This window comes from Haliotis rubra, unplaced genomic scaffold (assembly GCF_003918875.1).
Source record: "Haliotis rubra isolate DU_JTF1 unplaced genomic scaffold, ASM391887v1 Scf386, whole genome shotgun sequence".
Lineage (NCBI taxonomy): Eukaryota > Metazoa > Mollusca > Gastropoda > Lepetellida > Haliotidae > Haliotis > Haliotis rubra.
The window spans coordinates 251443-271769 of NW_025767064.1; the positions used below are offsets into that span (position 1 = coordinate 251443).

The 20327-nt window shown below is 38.9% G+C and overlaps 1 protein-coding gene across 6 annotated transcripts in view; it reads left to right on the top strand.

Annotated features, from left to right (window-relative positions):
• Nucleotides 1-20327, top strand: part of LOC124286543 (four and a half LIM domains protein 2-like) — a 170537-nt gene that overhangs the window by 70119 nt on the left and 80091 nt on the right. For all 6 annotated transcript variants that reach the window (XM_046722913.1, XM_046722908.1, XM_046722909.1 and 3 more), the window contains exons 2-3: nucleotides 9329-9414; nucleotides 18985-19165. In XM_046722913.1, the coding sequence (XP_046578869.1) occupies nucleotides 9329-9414; nucleotides 18985-19165 (267 nt within the window). The remainder of the gene's footprint in view (nucleotides 1-9328; nucleotides 9415-18984; nucleotides 19166-20327) is intronic.

Sequence of the window (20327 nt, forward strand, 5' to 3'; positions counted from 1 at the left end):
TATAAATATCCTGATATATTGCCTAAACGTGTTTTGTATCGATGCACTCGTATCGCGTAGTTGACGATGCAAACATCGATACTATCGATGAATCGTTACACCACTAGTGAAAATACCGTCACTGACTGACTACAAAACACAATATTGACTTGAGTTTTCTGATAAATTACGATATTGACTTGGGTTACTAAAAATAGACAAGGAATCCTGTACGAAGGGGCTTCCCCCGCTTTTCAGACAATCAGATCACTCGGATAGATGACACAGTGTGTGCATTAAAAGTTTATGTTAAAACCCGTTTCTCTTTCATTATATATTAAAAACAAGCTCGGTCGATATTGTTTTACTCAGGTCAATAAAATCAGTATAATATCATTGTGTGACTGTATTAATACAGTCTGTATGGATATATGTCAACGTATGACTATATTGATACATGGCACTGTGACCTACAGTAATGTCTATTGATTCATATCATTGTGTGACTGTATTAATACAGTCTATATCGATATATGTCATCATATGACTATATTGATACAAGACACTGTGGCTATATGGAGTCAGTAAGTGAATGGTGTTTTGTGCCACCATCAACAATATTCCAGATATACCACATCCTTCCGCGACAAATCAGCTACTAAAACAAGAGCCAAGAATCAAACCACTGATACTGACCATACAATTTCTTTATTTAAGCAACCTAGGTTACTGGGACCCTTTTCTGACTCCAGAATTTCCATGGGGCATGAAACACAAGGAAAAGAAACAAAATGTGAAGTTTTGTTCAGCACTGACATTAGACACTTACATATAAATTCTGAATTTGTGCAGAATTAATTCTGAGCTTCAGATGAAGAGATTATGCCCAAAACATTTGAGTCTACTTCATGGGTCTTGGATAATGAAATAGAACTTTGTGTTGTTATACAGATTGTAATTTCAGTTTATGAGATTAAAGAGCCCTTTGCTTGGCTTCGGCTCTTACTACCAGCTAAAGGTAGCATGTTAAATTTGGAACAAAATATGAAACTTCAAGTTGATACCTACATATTATAGCTCAATACTGCATGAATTGTAGCCTTCAGTTATGTGTATAAGTAGGCAGCTGACACTCCTGCCATCCCTGCCCCCAAACAAGTTGTACAATATCCAACGCAACAGTGCAGGTTTACTCTGGAGTGAATAGATGGCATAACAAACAAGGCTTACTTTGTCATCATGCACTTGTATGAGGTATTGATGTAACAGTCGACACCATTGTCAGTATTTTTGCATATTGATATGTCACATGCTGTGGGTCAGCTGGTTGAGGCTTGAGTAATTATCATGCCCTTTCTTGTCAGCAAATTGCCTCCCATATACTTCAGGTATATGCTTATATGTCATCATATTATCAGAGGTAGATTTATGTTTATAACATCTTGTATGATAGCCACATATATATTTATATATTATCCTATTTTCATAGGTCGTCTTCCTCTCCAACCGTTTTAATGTGAGAATGAAATGCAGTGAGGTGTGACCATTGAGCCCACCCTTGAAGAAGTTCTTGTAACAGGATATCTATTAACAAAAGCTTGTTTTCAGGTTCACAATTTTAGCACAGTAATCATCACTGTTAAGCTTAGAAAGATATGTTATCAATGCGTGTAAACCTTTCAACAAATGAGCTGTTAAAGTATTACTCAGGATAGTAAAAACCTTTTGTGTTCACGATGTCGTTTCAGATAGATACTCCCACTGTGAGTCGCTGATAAGAGGGATCTTGTGTAATGGTAGTGTTTCTATTAAGTTTATCTGTGTTTTGAAGGATATAGCTGATATTCATGTGACAGCAATTTTGGTCAGAATAACCCGTGAGTTAGCTGTGATAAAGAAATTCTGTGTGTGCCCCAGGTTTGAGATATGTCCATGGAAAAGCTTTCAAGGAAATGAGAATTCGAGACATTGTGATTTGCAGGATTTATGGCAGTGGAAATACTTATGCAGACTCCTTGCTTCCGTCACAACCCAAATATCTGGTGCCCAAGTATCTTTGACCGTCTCATGAAATATGATAACAAATATGCAATATTAATAGAATGGCCTATATATTGACATACATGTGAGTTACGTAATAGGGTTCTGTTATATTATTTGCTTAATTGGGTTTTTTTAAATTCAACTACTACTACTGCTGCTGCTGCTACTACTACTACTTGTACAAAACATTGATCTGTGTGCAGCTGATTGATAATCCTTCTTGGGAATGCACAACACAATAAATTGTCCAATTTGAGACATTCTGTTTTTGAATAGCAGTTTCAGAAATTTTATATTGACAACTAACATCAGCACGTGTTATCAGCATTTGAAGAATGCTGTATCTTGTCAGAACAGGGCTTGAGAGCACCATGCTCCCCAGCATGATTCAGCAGAAAACTGTCTCCATCACGATGAAGATGCTGCGACCTTTCTGCTGGGATAATGAAGGTCATGTTGAAATAGACCTGGAAATTAGGAAGGTGGCGTCAGGGGGACATTGCTGGAATGGTTGACAAGTCATAGGTTTAGTAGTGGGCCAAACTAGGGGAGTAGGTTATGTCAAGTCATTATCATCCTGACTGGCGTTGGTGCTAGACTTCATACAGTGGGAGGCAGAAGGGTGGCCTAGTGGTTAAAGCTCTAGCCTGTTATGATGAAGACACTGGTTTGAGTCCCCATATCGGTGCAATTTGTGGAAAGATTTCCGCCCATAACTCCCATTTTTTATCATTAGTATTATTGAGTTTCGTATCCGCTCCGATGCATAATAACACTACACTAACCCTAACCCTACCCTAACCCTACCCTTTAATTTTTATTTTCACTACAACACCAATTTACACTTTGACATTTCAAGCAGGGGTTACGGGTGGAACTCTTACCCAATTTGTGAACCCTGTTTCTGGTGTAACCCTGCCATCATTTGGGTTTGAATATTGCTGTACAGCATTAGCCCAGTGGGTAGGGTGTTCTGCTCCCACACAGCTCATGGTTTCGCTTGATCTGCTCTTACCAATGTTCACTTTTTATGAGTGAGACATTGCATTTCTGGCGATGTATGTAGATATTCCTACAATAATGCTGTCAGCAGGTTTGAACTCACTCACCATGAAAGGTGTCTTTGTTTGTACTCACTCTTTCCCAGAGTTTCAAAATGAACATATTTCTTAAATGTTGTTTTCACTTATAAGCAGAAGAATCTCAGCACTTGTTCTCAGCAGACATAGTTGAAACTTAACAATTTTTCTTGAATAACGTGCACACATGTTTTCCATAAACACTTTACATGCTATAAGTTTTGATACTTTTGCCTAATGCATAGACATTACTGTGGTCGTGTGACACTGGAAATACCAAGTGAACAGATATGTACTTATGTACACAACTTCCTGATGTCTGGTTGTAAGAAGTGTTCATGGTAAATCTGGACTTGTGTTTTACTATATTGTACCAAGTTTATTCAAAATGTTAATCTATATTGTTTACATTAAATTTTTGCAAAATCATGTTTTGATGTATCGACTCATCATTTTCTGTAACACCCACTGTCAGATTATTGCTACAGATGCCTTGAAACAAACTTAGCCGAGGGGTTAAAGCGTTCTCTTGTCACGCCGGGGCCCAGGTTCGATTCCCCACATGGGTACAATGTGTGAAGCCCATTTCTGGTGTCTCCTGCCATGATATTGCTGGCCTGTTCCTAAAAGAGGCCTAAACTCACTCACTCACTCACTCACTCACTCACTCACTCACTCACTCACTCACTCACTCTTGGAACTCACTCACTCACTCACTCACTCACTCACTCACTCACTCACTCACTCACTCACTCACTCACTCACTCTTGGAACACCCGGTTTATGTCCTGATACTTGACAAATTACAAACTGATAAAAGGCCATGGTTTGTGGAGAGTGTTGTTTATGTAATCAGACCAATTACACGTCAGCTGACAGAATGCCAGTCAATCACCACCTGTGTAATATGGGAAATGTTTGTGTTGTAATTATTTACAGTCTGTATCAGCAGGGCTGAAGCCAGGAAAATTGGCTGGACATGACAGCAGTGTTGATTACAACATGTCACATTTGGTGTAGATTGATTGATGGGTTTACTGACACCATAATAAGTCCACACTTAACTAAGTCCCCTTCTCCATGGCAGAACAGATCAAAATGCATTGTGGTTTGGTTGTTTTTTTGTTTAGTGTTGCAATGAGAATTCGAGACATGGTGATTTGCAGGATTATGGCAGTGAAAATACTTATGCAGACTCCTTGCTTTCGTCACAACCAAAATATTGGTGCCCATGTTAACAGTATCTTTAACCCTCTCATGAAATATGACCCGTGAAGATCTGGGGTAGAATAGGTCTTCAGCAACCCATGTGCTTGCCATAAAAGGTGACTATGCTTGTCGTAAGAGGCGACTAATGGGATCGGGTGGTCAGTTTCGCTGACTTGGTTGACACATGTCATCGGTTCCCAATTGTGCAGATCGATGCTCATGCTGTTGATCACTGGATTGTCTGGTCCAGACTCGATTATTTACAGACCGCCGCCATATAGCTGGGATATTGCTGAGTGTGGCGTAAAACTACACTCACTCACTCACTCACTCACTCTCATGAAATATAATAACATATACGCAATCTTAATAGAATGGCCTATATATTGGGAGCACTATATTGACATAACAACAGTCTGTAAATAATCGAGTCTGGACCAGACAATCCAGTGATCAACACCATTAGCATTGATCTATGCAATTTCAAAATGCATCTAAGTACTGAATGAATTAGACCAAACTCAAACACCGACCAAGCTGCACAAATGGCTCAGTTGTCTAACTAGCAGCAAATCAGTGTGCAGAGTTCTGTGCACACCAGAAACCTGTGATGGGTTCAAATCCCATTTTATCCTGATATGGTTTCCATGTTTGCGAGCACCATACCCAACCTTTTGGCTACGCCAGAGTGGTAAATGTCTAAGGCTTTCCTACCTTATATCAGGTATACTGTTCAAACTGGCATTAAACGGAACACACTCAGAAGTGACCCAAATTTAAACACCAACTTACTCAAATGCAAGTCTAACAACAGCTGAGTCTAACGGAACCAAAATAAGTTTTACATCACCAGGAGTTTGTACTAAAGACAGAAGTGGGAGACTGCAGAAGTGTCTTCATGTCAGTGTGGTGGGCTAGTTGACAAAGTGTTGGTTCATCAATCAAAAACCTGGGTTTGATTCCCCACAATTAGAATGTTTGAAGCTGATCCTTTAAGACCTTCACTACAATTACTCTGGGGCGAGTTGTTAAAGCATTCGCTCGTCACACCGAAGACCCGGGTTCGATTCCCAACATGGGTACAATATATCCCCTACTGTGATATTGCTGGAATATTGCTAAACGGAAAGTAAAACTAAACTCACTCACTCACTCATAAGACCACCCTCACTCACTCAACAGGAATCTGGTGATGGACTTGTATGTTCCACGTTTCTCCACACATGGCTCCCCAGTACAGTACAATCGTTTATGTCCAGGCCTGTTTTTTGTGGCAATCAATGGAAACTGTATTACAGCAGGCAAGGTGTTCACCTTCCGTGATCCCTGCATCACCTGCCCACTGAAGCAGCAGCGATGATGACTGCATAGATGCACTCAATACTATTTCATGTGATTACTTGGTTTGTGTCTATCACCAGGGGAAATCAAACATGAAATGTTATTATTACTTTGCGTGGAATTTCATCAAAAATGAAATGTGATTTTTGAGTTTCAGTATGTTCAGAAAACTGTAATGAAATGCGGAAGGGTGGTTTGGTTTTTTTAGTTTTGAGAGGAATTTTATAGCTCTTGAGAGTTTCCGTATAGGAATTTGGTCCGAGTTTAATTCATAGAAGCAAAATATTCTTTCCTTTACATAAGCAGCTCACTGATCGGTTGTCGGCGTAAATCAATGCATCAGGATCCCTCGAGTAAAAAAATATGTTCTTGTGAGTTGTCAGAATTTTCAATGGCATCAAGAATATTCATTGGTATGTATGATTGTACTATAACTGTATCCATTCTGTGTTACAGCTTGTAGTTCAGTGTAACCAATAACTGTTAAAAAGACCACAGAAATGGTAAAATGGATGACAACCCCTCCCACCCACCCCTCCAATAAGCAGTTCAATTTAATGACAATCAATCTATTTGGCAATATTCCAGCCATGACATAGTAACATGATAATCTTGTTTTGTAAGCTGGCTGCAGTGGAGATTAATGGCTGTGCATAAAATAGTTTTGAAATATGGCCTGTCCAAGGACTGGTTGTCCAAAAAAGTGACCAGTCCTGAAAAAACACAGCCTGTCCCAAAAACTAAAACAATAAAATAATAACAGATAAGATGAATTTCAAACTGAGTTAAGTTTATTTTTCAAATATTTCCCCCGACCAAAGGACGGCCTTACTTATTGAAAGGACCGTCCTTTACAAAAATAGACCATCAAGGACGGTGGGAGGGGATATGTTTTATACACTTTTAATGGATACAATGTTCCCAGGCCAAACTTGTATCTGATGAGTGAGTGAGTTCACTCAGTCAGGCTTGGAGCATACCCACCATCATTAGACATGGAGTAAAACCCACCTTCACTGAGCCAGGCCACTGCTCATTGACAGTTCCTGGAGCAGTAACCAGGATAGCTTTATTACCTGGCTAACAAGCACCTGTCACATGAACAGGGAATAAAACACTATGGCTGGACATACATCAACCAAGAGACGTGTGATATGGGCTGTTGTATGTTGTAAGTGCCCATCTGTCAGGTTTTATTGGCTGTTAATCTGGATTTCACCAGACTCGAGTCATCAGTATAATTTGAAGTGTGTGGTGCAGCAGTTTTGGTTTAAAGACAGAGACATCAGTTCTGTTTGCTGCTACAAGTTTACACAATGGTTATTGTGTTTGATGGTGGCTCAGTTGAAGGTTTTATTCTGGCTTTTGGAATTGCACGGAACCACAGAATATATACCCAAATTATCTTTTCTTTGATGTTTGATCTGAACATATGGGCAGTGGGGTAGCCTAGTGGTTAAAGCGTTTGCTCATCACGCATTCAATTCCCTACATGGGTACATTGTGTAAAGCCCATTTCTGCTGGCCCCTGCTATGATGTTGCTGGAATATTGCTAAAAGCAGCATAAACCTGAACACACTCACTCACTAATCTGAACATAATTTGTCAGGACTTGCTATTGTGTTCTACAGTTTAGAGTTTTGTCAAACAGTAGTATGCACTCCCTTTTGGTGTAGGTTGTATTCAGGTCATGGTACAGTATGTTCAATACATTTCCCGTATCTCTTGTGTAATTTAATCTGAAGATAAAATAACTGATGCATACTTGCATGTATGATGAGAACAGAACTTTGTGCTGGTTTTGTTGGTTCATGTCATGTGCAATAAATAGTTCCTGAAATTTGGAAATAAATATATGAATATACATGATGGTCATATTCATATTAATAATGCACCAGATGTCTATTAAGTCATCAAAAGTGGTAAATGTGATACAAGTTCAATATAAATGATGCGAGAGTTATGACTACAGAAATGCCAGGTTAGCAAAGCAGGCAATGATCATATAACCCTCAGACATTGGTGGGCCATATATGCTATAACGACTGGCTGTCATCGGTTTATTGGCTGCAACAGTGTATCAGGACAGGACCAGACACTGTGGCTATCAACTGCTAGACACTTTATGTAGTCTGTTATGTTTTATACCATCTCCTCTCACAAGGTGGGAGGCTGTAACCATGTATCATACTGCCCCAGACCTCACTGATGGCAAGGAGAACAGGTTGACCTGCAGTTCTGAAATAACTGCTGAGCTGCGTTTAGGGTAAAAGAAAGATTTAAAGTGAATGGTTATTGGAGAGTTTACAGACCAGACAAATCAAGGTGATCAATACTGTAGTGATTATAAGAAGTTCTTCCAGTCCAAAATATTATAGAATTTGATTCTGAAGCTGGAAGAGAAACAGTGTGTAGCAGAACAAGGATGATAAATAAATTAGAATGATCCCTTTGAAATAAATATAGTGTTTATGATGCAAGTACTTATTGTATCAGTTGTTTGATGCTCACCTTTTGTAAAGGAACCCTGGAACTTGAAGACATATAAAGTAGATTGCTTATAACTATAAAGCTTAGAAGCCCTATCAAACATTGGGTAATATATGATCATACTCACCTCTCACACAGTCCATAATCAAATGCAAAAGCCAAAATGCCTAGTATTTAAGTTTTCTTGAAGACAAGTATGCTATAAATGTTGATAAAAACAGGAACACATTTGAGTCAGTATGATTACAATCCGATCTTTTACCCTGCTGAAGATCTGAGGATACCTTAAAGGGAGATCACATCAGATCAGCTTTCTAATTATCCAATCAGTTCTGAGACTCCTGCTTAGTACGAGTGAACAAAGCATTCAGACAAACACATCTGATTTCTGTATCTGAAAGATCAATGTGATAGAGGTGTTCTGAATGGAAAAATATAAAGCTGTGCAATCATATTGGTGGTATTATTTTGGACTCGGTCCGTCCGTGCAAATTTGTCTTTTCCAGAGCAGAACGTGAAAAACTTAAATATTTCTTCACCAAACTTTGCACATAGATAGGTCTGGTGGTGAACTGGTGCCTTTTGGTAGTTTTGGATTTCTGAATAAAATTTCTTTTGCGTTTCCATGGCAACAAGTTTGTCTGTGACTGAAATTGGTGGTAGTGCTCTTTTCCGGAGAAGAACTCTAAAACTAGTGTTTCTTCACCAAACTTGGCACATAGATAGGTCTGGTGGTGACCTGGTGCCTTATGGTAGTTTGGATTTTTGAATAAAATATTTTTGTCATTTCCATGGCAACAAGTTTGACTTCAACTGAAATTGGTGGTAGTGCTTTTTTCCAGAGCAGAACTCTAAAGCCGTAGACATATTCATGAAAAGTATTTTACCATTGAGGGGGATATTGATGACTTTGTCGTCTTGTTTTTAATACCATGACATCCTCACCAGAAAAGGTGTATTATTGAGAATATGTTCATGTTCAGTGGCCTGGTTTCTTTTAAGATCAAATTTCTACTGTAAAGAAGTGATCTTGACACAGATACTGTATTGCAGTCGAAGATCTGTTTTTGATAAGATTGCTTCTAATGCAACATGTCTATCTATTGGGTTTATCTCCAGTATTGATCCTGTATCAACTCTGCCATTCTCTCTGATGTTTTAGTCTAAACCTTTGTTCCTGTTTCAGGGCATATTGGTCCAGGAAGTCGACGAGGGTCAACCTTGCCTGGCATGTACGGACCGCTGTCCCGGCTTCAACCTCCATGTGTGGAGGTAAGTTCAACAGGGCTTGTTATGTTTGGGGGAAAGGGGCCTCCAGTTGTTTTAGTGCTGCAACTTTGAAGATTCATCTCTTCAGATGTAAGGTTCTATTTGTTGTAGTGGGCTTCATTTCATTTTCCTACAGTGACATGGTAATCATGCCATTGGTCACTGAATGTCTTCCAGGGGTGGTTAGTTGTTCAAGGCTCTACAAATTTACATAACCGCCTCCGTGGTGTAGTGGTTAGAGCGTCCGCCCGGGGAGAGGAAGGTCACTGGTTCGATCCCCGACCACGTCATACCAAAAGACGTTAAAATATGGTACTTGTTGGTCCCTGCCTGGCGCTTGGCATTAATGGGTACAACAAGGACTGGTCGGCTCGGAGTCAGTATAATGTGTCTGAGTGGGGTATTCATGCTTCACTGTGGCATGGTATATCAGTGGGCTAGCACTAAAAAACCAGCTTAAGTCTTGGCTAGTACAAGCAGCCGCACATACACATACACACGCATGCACGTCGTCATATGAGTGAAATATTCTCAAGCACGATGTTAAACCCAATTTCACCTCACTTCACCTTTGGGTTTTCCTGCAATATCTCTCTGCCACATCATCAGCGTTTGAAATTAACATCGGTCCTCAGGCCCGAAGCTAACTGAAAACCACTCGGACCCACTGCTTATGTTTTCTGCAGGTCCTTATTGCTGACAGCTTTTTCATCCCCAATAACTAAGAGTATTATTTCTATATTACAGAGCTTCAGATAAGATTTAGCTCATATGGGTAATGTACCCACTGTATTTTTTAGAGTGGGTATTATGAATGTTGAGTGGGTATTTCATTTTCCGTTACCACTGCTTTCAAATATGTGCGTATTTCAGTCATTTTACTCACCTAAGTATTATGTCATTGAGTAGGTTTACTAAGCAAGTATGTCCTGCCTTATGTCATACCTAATCAAAACCAACTTAAATATAATGGAAATGATTTCATAAAAAAAATCACTCATCCTATACTGACAGTACAACACTTGTCCTATACTAACAGTACAACTTGATAGCAATCGATGTCTTTTTCATTACGCATAGTTTAATTTTATATATATATTTCGCGACGCATTTATTTTAAACTTTTTGCGTATCTAACATTTTAAATGCGTAACTGGTACGCAACAATTATTTTTCAATGCGTAATTGGAAATTTTCTATGCGTATTTTACCCGGATACGCAGCTTATCTGGGCCTCTGATATTAAGATATAGGGCCTACACATCCTGATCAGGACCCACAACTTTTTATGGTTCTGGGTCCGTTCTGGGTCCTGCAGCTTTTCAGGGTTATGCACAAACACTGCACACCATGACCAAACTCACTGCCAGTTAGCGTCCCAGGTCAGGATATTTTCCTGGTCCCTAGATGACCAAATATGTTCAATGATTTGTCCTTTATCATATAGAGCAGTGGTTGATTCATATTAAGTGTCTAAAATATTCATGGAGAAAAATGTGAGCATAAGTTCTTTTTAAAAAAACCATTAAAGGTCACATGCAACCAAAAAAACAAACATGATTAAAACACAATTATCACTTATTCATGACATATAACATGCATTGCTGATTATGAAAAAAACATATTAACAAAATTATAAGCGTACAATCACAAATCAAAAGTGCAATATTTTGTACTTGGGTTTACTACGCTCGAAACAAAGCTCTCGGGATACCGAACCCAGTCAGAGCGGGTTGGCGAGCACTCAAGTGTAACAAAGTCTTTCATTGGCTGGTTCGTTTGCCGATATACTCAGCCGGCTCTTTGTTTATGACGTATAAGCCCGATAGGTGTTAAGTTCAAATTGCATGTGGTCAATGATTGAAGTTGTGTATTGCATATTGTCATTAGCAGACAGGCAGGCAGACATATAGGTGTCAATAAAACAGACATTGAGTTTTGTCTGTGACAGAGGCTGCTTATCACAATCAACATGTTTTGTTTTTTATGCAACGAGTAGATTATTTACTTGTTTGTGTACACAACCAAGATTAGACTACTGCTGCTCACGACCTTATAATCCGGCATGCAAACCTATTCACTGCGCATGCGTTATGAGCGCAGCGCAGCATAGCTGTTGACACCACTTTTCACCCCAGCGCTGGGGTTAAATTAGTGAATCGTTTGAACTCCGATTCGCGGGGTTTTTCATTGCTTTGTTTTTCAACTTTATAAGTTGAATTTGCATTTTTGATGATTTGTTTCTGTAAGTCCATACCAAAAGGTATCAGAATCTGCAAAGTTGTGTTTTGTGTTGCATGTGACCTTAATGTTACATGTTGTGTACCTTTTTAAAATGGCATTGTGCATTAATAGCCATTAATGTATATGTAACTGCATATATGTACTCGTGGCAAAATCCACGATCAGATCACTGCTATTGATGCATTGAAATGAACTGTAATTAACAGGAAAAGGAAGCATTTATGATAAATGCCATACTTTGACTGTTTAAAATCATATTTGTTGCAGACTATAATATGCATGTCTATATGAGTTCGTATGATCCTGGGGGCGGTGGGGTAGCCTAGTGGTTAAAGCATTGGCTCGTCACGCTGAAGACCCGGGTTCGAATCCCCACATGGGTAAAATGTGTGAAGCCCATTTCTGGTGTCCCCCGCCGTGATGTTGCTGGAATATTGCTAAAAGCGGCGTAAAACCAAACTCAGTCAGTCAGTCGTATGATCCTGAGCATGGAAGTATCAACAGGGATCAGCAAGTGGTACCATGCATAAAATATATCTTACCATAGCAATCTGCTATAAGTGCTGTACATTTTATTATTTTGAATATTTTTATTGGAATTTGCAACTAAACTAATGCAGTATTTGAATAAGAAAAAAAAAAACCCAGCTATTTAAAATATACTTTTTCTGAACATTGCATCAAATTTGTTTGAAGTTATTTCCTAAGTGTTTTAACTGAATCACCCGCTGATTGGGAGAAAAACATGTGCACAGCTGACTGCTATTTACATCTTTTATAGGACGATGCCCACAGCAATCATAACTTCTTAATATCAAATAATGCCTGACAGAACATGAGATATAATCTACATTGTGCCTTGTCATGTACAATAGCAAATTTGAATTATTTTTTTGTCTGCGCATAATACTTGAAATAGTATTTTTTGCAAAATACTATTTCCCTAAAGATAGGTACACACCATACTCAAGAAGATAGTTAAGACATTTTTTATTTGAAGAATACATTGAGAACATTTTAAAACTCTGATATATACAGAGATGGTGTGAGGTAAATGTTCAGAGAGTGAGATACAAGATAAATTTATTGTTCTTCAGTGTCCATAAATCTGACAAATATATCACTTATACACATCTTGTTATTGGTTTATTGGCTGAAAGGTCTACGATACCTAGAACCATGACTGGAAGATGCCACCACGCTGACACGATGAGACTTCCCAAAGCCACTTAAATGGCATACAGTTCTATTTGTGTATGTGTAAACTATGGATTTTCTGTCCTGGAATTATGTTGTGTGGGGTTTAAATGACCAAGTTCAAGTGAATATTTGTCCCGATGGTGAATGTGGTGCAGCTTTTGAATAATCCATACAGAGGAGAGTTTGATGCTGCACATCTGATACTGCTGAGGCACTCTGGGAATGTCTCTACTGCGACATTTACCAGACAGACAAACATTCATGGAAAGATTTTGAACCCTTGTAGACAGTTAAATGATTTGAGATATGTCTCATAGAAGGGCTTAATGCTTGTATGAAAGCATTTGAGAAAATACCAAAGAAGAGAATGTGGAAATGAAAATGTTTGTGGTGATGTTAAGTTTATTAAAGGAAAGTAAGGTTGCTTAATGGTTAATGGGTTTGTTTGTTATGGTGAGTTTGGTTCTGGAGATGTTACATGTTTTGCTCATTCTCTTTGCCCCTATCATGGACATAAATTATATCCACTCACTCACACATCACAGTGACCTTGGACTGGCAATCCAGAACTCAAGCTTGAAGTGTGAATCAGTCTGATGTTGGATAAACACATAACACATCATATTTGGGATTACACTTTCTCAGTAAGTTACAGATTCTCGTACTTTTGTTGGGTTGGGTCCCATCTGGTATTCGAACCCATACTCTCAGAGTCACGCACCTGATCACCAGCACACAAAGTCAGTCATCTCAGCCACAATGGCTTCCACAAAAATGGAAGTTGGACAACTGTTAGTCTAGATCAGAGACTTTATGTACCCCTCCCTTGGCTGAAAGCTATGAATACACAATCCCATTTAGAAAGTGGTCAATCCAGAAAGTGTAATCCCAAATATAACATATGTTACATTTGACTACTTTCTAAATGGCATTGTGTATTCATAGATGGTGTGGCAATGCATTTTTGTTCAGGCTAGGAAGAGTTTACAGTGTATGCTGAGGGCCAGCAAGTATGTTGTGATTGATACCAACTTTAAGCAGTAGTTTTCAGCAGTGATTATTTGTGGACCTTGTCTGCCTGTTGCCCTATTAAGTGATGCCATGGGCAGATGGCACATTGAGGGGAGACAGTATTATCAGGCATGCAACGGTCAGATGCAGCCTGGTCTGTCTTCATTGTCCCTGATTCAAATCGTTTGACCATATTCTCATGGCACTCATGGCACAATGTTCAATGTAAGGAGTTTTAACTGTCTTGAGAACATGTAAAGAGACAACAAAATGGATCAGATGGTCAGACTCTTTGACTTGACTGATTGTGTATCATTGAGTCCCAGTGAAGATCAATCACAGGTTTGTCTGGGCCAGGGCCTCCTTTCACAAAGCACTAAGGTGATCGTAAGTCACTAAGGTAACCTTAGTGCCATGTTAAAGAATGGGAGTTAAGGTTAACCTTAGTAAAGGTTGTTTCGTGAAAAGAGCCCCTGGTTGTCATCATATGACAGGAATATTGCTGAAAACAAGTCTAAAAGCCATTACCTGAAATTTGGTGCTTACATTACTAAGTTTTTTATGTGGAGAGTTGGGGTAGCCAAGTTGTTAAAGCCTTCACTCATCTCCCTAACTGCCTACAGTAATGGGCGGTGGGGTAGCCTAGTGGAGAGTTGGGGCCAAGACCCGGTTTGATTCCCCACGTGGGCAAAATATGTGAAAGCCATTTCTGGTGTCCCTCGACGTGATATCGCTGGAATATTGCTAAAAGCGGCGTAAAACCAAACTCGCTCGCGCGCCAACATGGGTACAATTAGACTTGCACAAGTCTCTAAAGTAAAAAATAATAGTTTAAATGATCATTTCTAAAAAAACACAAATAACCCACACTGGGTCCTTAGAATGTTATCTTGACTTGCCTCTTTGAGGGATAGAATTACTGTACATCCATAGGTTCAGCATTCAGTTCAGCCTTGGAGCAAGGCTAGGGTACAATGTGTGAAGCCAATTTCTGGTGACGCTGCTCCACGATATTGCTGTAGGACTACTAAAATGGCTAAAAACCTGACTCACTCACTAGGGCTAGGTTTAGGTTCTTGCATGTTGTTGTCAAATGAGCTTTGGCTAAAACCCCTTCTGCATGTTGTTTCTGCTGCAATGAGAAGACGAGTACATGTGCCTGCAGATCAGAATGTACATTTTGTGGGGATTACCTGTTTGCCTGACCTGCATGTTCTACTTGACAGTGCATTCATCTACATGTGACTCACAAAAACCCAGGATGTTAGACAACAAGGCCCTTTTTGTGCTCAGGAGAAAGTAGTTCAAGTGTTAAAGGAGTGGTTCATCTCAACAATTATCTGTGTTATAACTTGTTGGAGGGGACATGTTTGTGATAAATATTTTTATCATTTACCTACAGATGTATGAATATTTATATCCGTGTGTAAGTTTGTATACCATTGTTACCTTCAAAAAGTAGTGTTGAGATGTTTATCACATGCAGAAACATGAGATGCTTTAAGAGCATGTAATCTGTGTTGCAGGAATACCATGGTTGTGTCCTTGTAGTCTATATTGTTGTTTGTTTGAGTTGTGTCCCTTGAACATGCCAGGAACTTAGCGCTGATAGTGTGTCCAAATTTTCCCCAAAAAATATTTTGAGGTTTTCACATTACTTTATTTTTTTCCCACATCAAGCTTCCTATACTGTTCAAAGTGGCATTGAACCAACTCACATTGTATTTAAGTATTCATTTAAGTTTTCAGTCATATGAAAATTTAGCTCCAAGTGGTTGAAAGTGCTAGATACTGTACCATAAGAGTCTCATTAATCCGGATTTACTTAAATGGACAGTCACTGTACATGTTGTAGTTGGCGGGAATTCATATCAATAATTACTTCTATTTGATCGTCATAATTGACAAGCTATCATGGCTGCGTAATATCCAATCATAGCAACGTACTGACAGGGATCAGTACTAACAAGGTGTGTTTAATGTAGTGCTTATGACAGAGGTTTCCTGTACAGAATACATCAAATGATGGGAGCAACACATGTGTCAAGGGCTGGAAAGTATTAATAGACAGCCTTTAATACCCTTCTTTGATAGATTAATCATTGCTTAACAGGCTCTATGGATTGTTTGATTTTAGCAGGATTATGAGGTGGTTTCAGAAATTCACAAATGATAAAGGCTTATGACAAAACTCTCTGTCATTGAATGATAAATAGTTTTTTGATCAATGTTCATTGTGTTAGAAGCAGTGTTGTAATTGGATATTTTATAGCTTTTGGTGGATTTCATGAGTTTCTGGACATACAAGGATCATGAGGTATTATTTAAGGAATAGCCTGACTGAATGACAAAAGAGTAGGATTTCTTTGTAATTAATTCTGAATCTTAAAGTAATAAAATTTTGGCGCCAGTATCTGCACCAAGTGATCATCCATAAGAAGTGCTTGTTATAACCTTACCCAACATCATATCAAAGGATTAATACAATTTCTAATTAGATTTCGTTGGAAATGAGGTTCAGAGATGTTTTACAATTCCCATTTCTTCAGAAGGCAAATACAAAAATACCTAATGAGTCTTTCATTTCAATTATGATTTTGCGTGGTATATGATTTTTATTTTCTTGTTGTAGAATAAAAACAAGACAACCAGAGCCTGAATGATAAATATTACAACAAAACTAATGCACCTTCAGTTTTTAACATTCTGTTTGATGTAATGTTTTAAGTACTCATTATGTGACCTGAGAAAGGCAGCTAATCACCTTTGAGGTAATATATGGCTTGTCAAAGGATAACAGCTTTATGTTCAATATCTCTCTAGTAAGAGAGAGGCAGTTGTTTCTGTCACAGTTTATGTTATTTCAGTCAGCCATCTGTTTAATTTGATCTGATATATGAGCACTCAGCAGGTCTGAAACCATCCATGGAAGAGGGTACTATGCCACTGTGCCAGAACCCAAGTGACATGAAAACAGCTTAATGTGTCTGTCTCAACCCAAGCACCCTTTACATGTGATAGGAGCTTGGATGCGTGGTGATCAGATGATTGAGTTCATGGTTCTTGTGGTTCTTTTCAACTTTGTAATGATGTTGAATATCTAACATGTTTTACATTTCTTTAATATTTTTGTAATTTGTCTTTTGAATAACCACTTTGACGTGCCTGACTCCAACTTGTGGATCATTGCTTATGCTAATGTGAAGGGACATGTTCCACAAAGTGAAGTCAATGTTTAAGAAGACGAGTTGCAAAATCTGAGCACTAAGATTACATTATTGTATACCTCTTGTGCTAGTCTACCCGTGAAGATCCAGGGTAGAAGTGATCTTCAGCAACCCATGCTTGCCACAAAAGGCGACTATGCTTGTCGTAAGAGGCGACTAACAGGATCGGGTGGTCAGGCTCACTGACTTGGTTGACACATGTCATCGGTTCCCAATTGCTCAGATCGATGCTCATGCTGTTGATCACTGGATTGTCTGGTCCAGACTCGATTACTAGTATTTACAGAATACCGCCATATAGCTGGAATATTGCTGAGTGCGGCATAAAACTAAACTCACTCACTCACTCTTGTGCTAGTCAAGTTAGTTGAGTAAGTCACTGTGTTCATCATGCCATGAGGCGAGGGGAAACCTAGTGGTTAAAGCATTCACTCATCATGCTGAATATTCAGGTTCAATTCCCACATGGGTGCAATGTGTGAAGCCATTTCTGGAATATTGCTAAAATCTGTGTAAAACTAAACTCACTCACTCACTCATAAGACCAACCTCACTCGCTCAACAGGAATCTGGTGATGGACATGTGTGTTCCACGTTTCTCTGTACATGGTGTAAAACTGAGTCCCTCACTTTAAACTTCACTTAGTGCACTTGTCCTGGCATATCCGCAATGAACATACATGAACCACGTTTGGTTGGTTGGTTGGTTGGCTGGTTGGTTGGTTGGTTTGTGCCGCAGTCAGCATTATTACAGCCATATGGCGGCGGTCTGAATAATCATGGAATGAAACCCAACTCACTCACCGTTTGTCTTCAGATGCTGGGGATGTTTTCTGTCCTGAATCCCCATTGGGTATGGGGACCACTTCATTGATGGACTTCCTTTTAGTTAAAACTTTCTATTGAAGCTAAATTAAAAGATTAATTTCATTTCCTTGATCACCTTATTTTCTGTGAGTGTCTGTCATATTTCAACAATGCCTAAGCCCATCTTGCATTCTTTCTTCACAAAACCTATTCATCATTTCAAGAACTGAAGCAAATATTGGACCTGTGCTGAACCCTATCGCTTCCAGTAATCCCTTCCTCCTGAAAAAATTAATTGAAGACATGAACTCAGGTCTTTACAAGAATGCACCTACAATCTCAGTTGGAAGATGCTCGAATTCAAGATGCACAGATGCTCTCGATTTGCCTCGTTAGGTGGACAGCGATCAATTGTCTTAGTTCCAGTTCAATGATGCACACCATTTTTGTTTACATAACTACTTTCAAGAAACACAGAGATCAATATTTCTTGCGTTATTTCGATCTGTTTTTATCGCTAGACCAAAGCCTCAGTCTAGTACAATTTATGTCCACCTGGTTCATTTCGGAGCAAAGTAGGCTATAAATTATACAAAGTAAGGCTTTTCTATAGTCAGTCTGCCTCCCAAAACCTATAGAATATGTTCAAAAAGGAGTTCAAGTCAAATCTGGAATGTTTGAGCATGTCTGAAAAGGGCTCCTTTTGGATGTTATTTATTGGGTGGTCAGGCTTGCCACCTTGTTCAATGCGTATCATTGTATCCCAATTGCATAGGTTGATGTCAATCACTGGGTTGTCTGGTCCAGAATTGTTTATTTACAGATTTCTGTCATATAGGTTGAATGTTCAGCACTAAAGGATAAACATAAAACAATTCAAACCCTATCAAGGTCATCTTGCAGATCTTGCAGACTCTCCCATGGTTGCTGAAGAAGTAGATCCCACATTTTGTTCTGTACATAATACTATATGGCAAAAGGGAATTCTTGCCTTCCCAAGCTAAAAAAACACTAGTTGCAGAATAAATGTTAAGAGTCTCTGTACTCTTTTCCCAAATGATATTATGTTTTTTGTCTGTTTCAGAAACACTTGCCAGAACTGCAAGTGCCCCCGTGAGCTCCATGATGTGTACAACGAGAACTTCGTCAACGTGCGTGATCGGCTGGGGTGGAAGCGGCAGGATGACCCCTCACTGCAGGTGTCCAAGGAGAAGACATTACGGGAGGGCTATACCTGGGTGCCACCAGGCCTTTCCAGTCAGAAGGTACATTTGTCGCTTTGAATCTCTACAGCGAAGGATTAAGAAAACAATGAAACTCTCAGTACTTGTGTATACAACTATATTTTGATGCTGATGCAAGGAAATCAATTTCAAGAAATGTTCAAATTTACATGACAGTTTGTATATATTCATTTATATCCTGCTTTATGATGTTATGATTGGTTAACATGAAAAAAATTATACTTGATCTGTTTATGATTATTTTGTTAAAACTTTTTATATTGATGAATGGAGTTTGCCTTTAAGCAATATTTTCATGTGAGATTGCAAATTTGCTGTGTTCACATTTGAATCTGGCTATTTGTTGTCATGGATATTAGGCTGACACCATATCATGTCCCCATCACATGGGCTGTGTAATAAAATTCCAGTACACTCCACTTAATATTAATACAGCTTTTACCTCAAGTATAAAGGTACAAACATCTATCCCAGTGGGTAAGACATGGACAACAGATTTACCCAATGGGCTGATACTAAATGCATATTTTCCCCATTAGCCCCAATGGTGATATGGGGAGTTATTACCCACTCCGCGCCTCATGCTGTTATATTGACAGCTAAAGTTGATGTGTTCCTGATTGAAACAGCAGTTTATTATAACACCTGTTGTTTGCTATGGAAATGATTCTATTTCAATTATTGTTTTCCATATTGATAGGCATGGTTTGTTGTTATTATGGTAATTTCGCAATTCTAATTTTCTCAATTTTGCGAAAACATGATCTTGCTTGTTCTGATGTCACCCTTAACATGTAAGACATGAAAATTAGATGATGATTACAGGTGAAGAGTTTCATGCATAGTTTGATATAAAACAGAGTGCTCACGTGTTCTGAGTAATGTACACTGCACAATTCAATATGGCAGTACATCTCTAATCAACGTACATACCAGACAGATCTTGTTTTATTTCAGGATTTGCAGACATATTCTGTTATAAAATAACACAAGCAGTTTCTTTATATGATTGCTTTATTGGTCCATTGTATATTATCAAAACTGGGCGGTGGGGTAGCCTAGTGGTTAAAGCATTCGCTCATCACGCCGAAGACCCGGGTTCGATTCCCCACATGGGTACAATGTGTGAAGCCCATTTCTGGTGTCCCCTGCCGTGATATAGCTGGAATATTGTTAAAAGCTG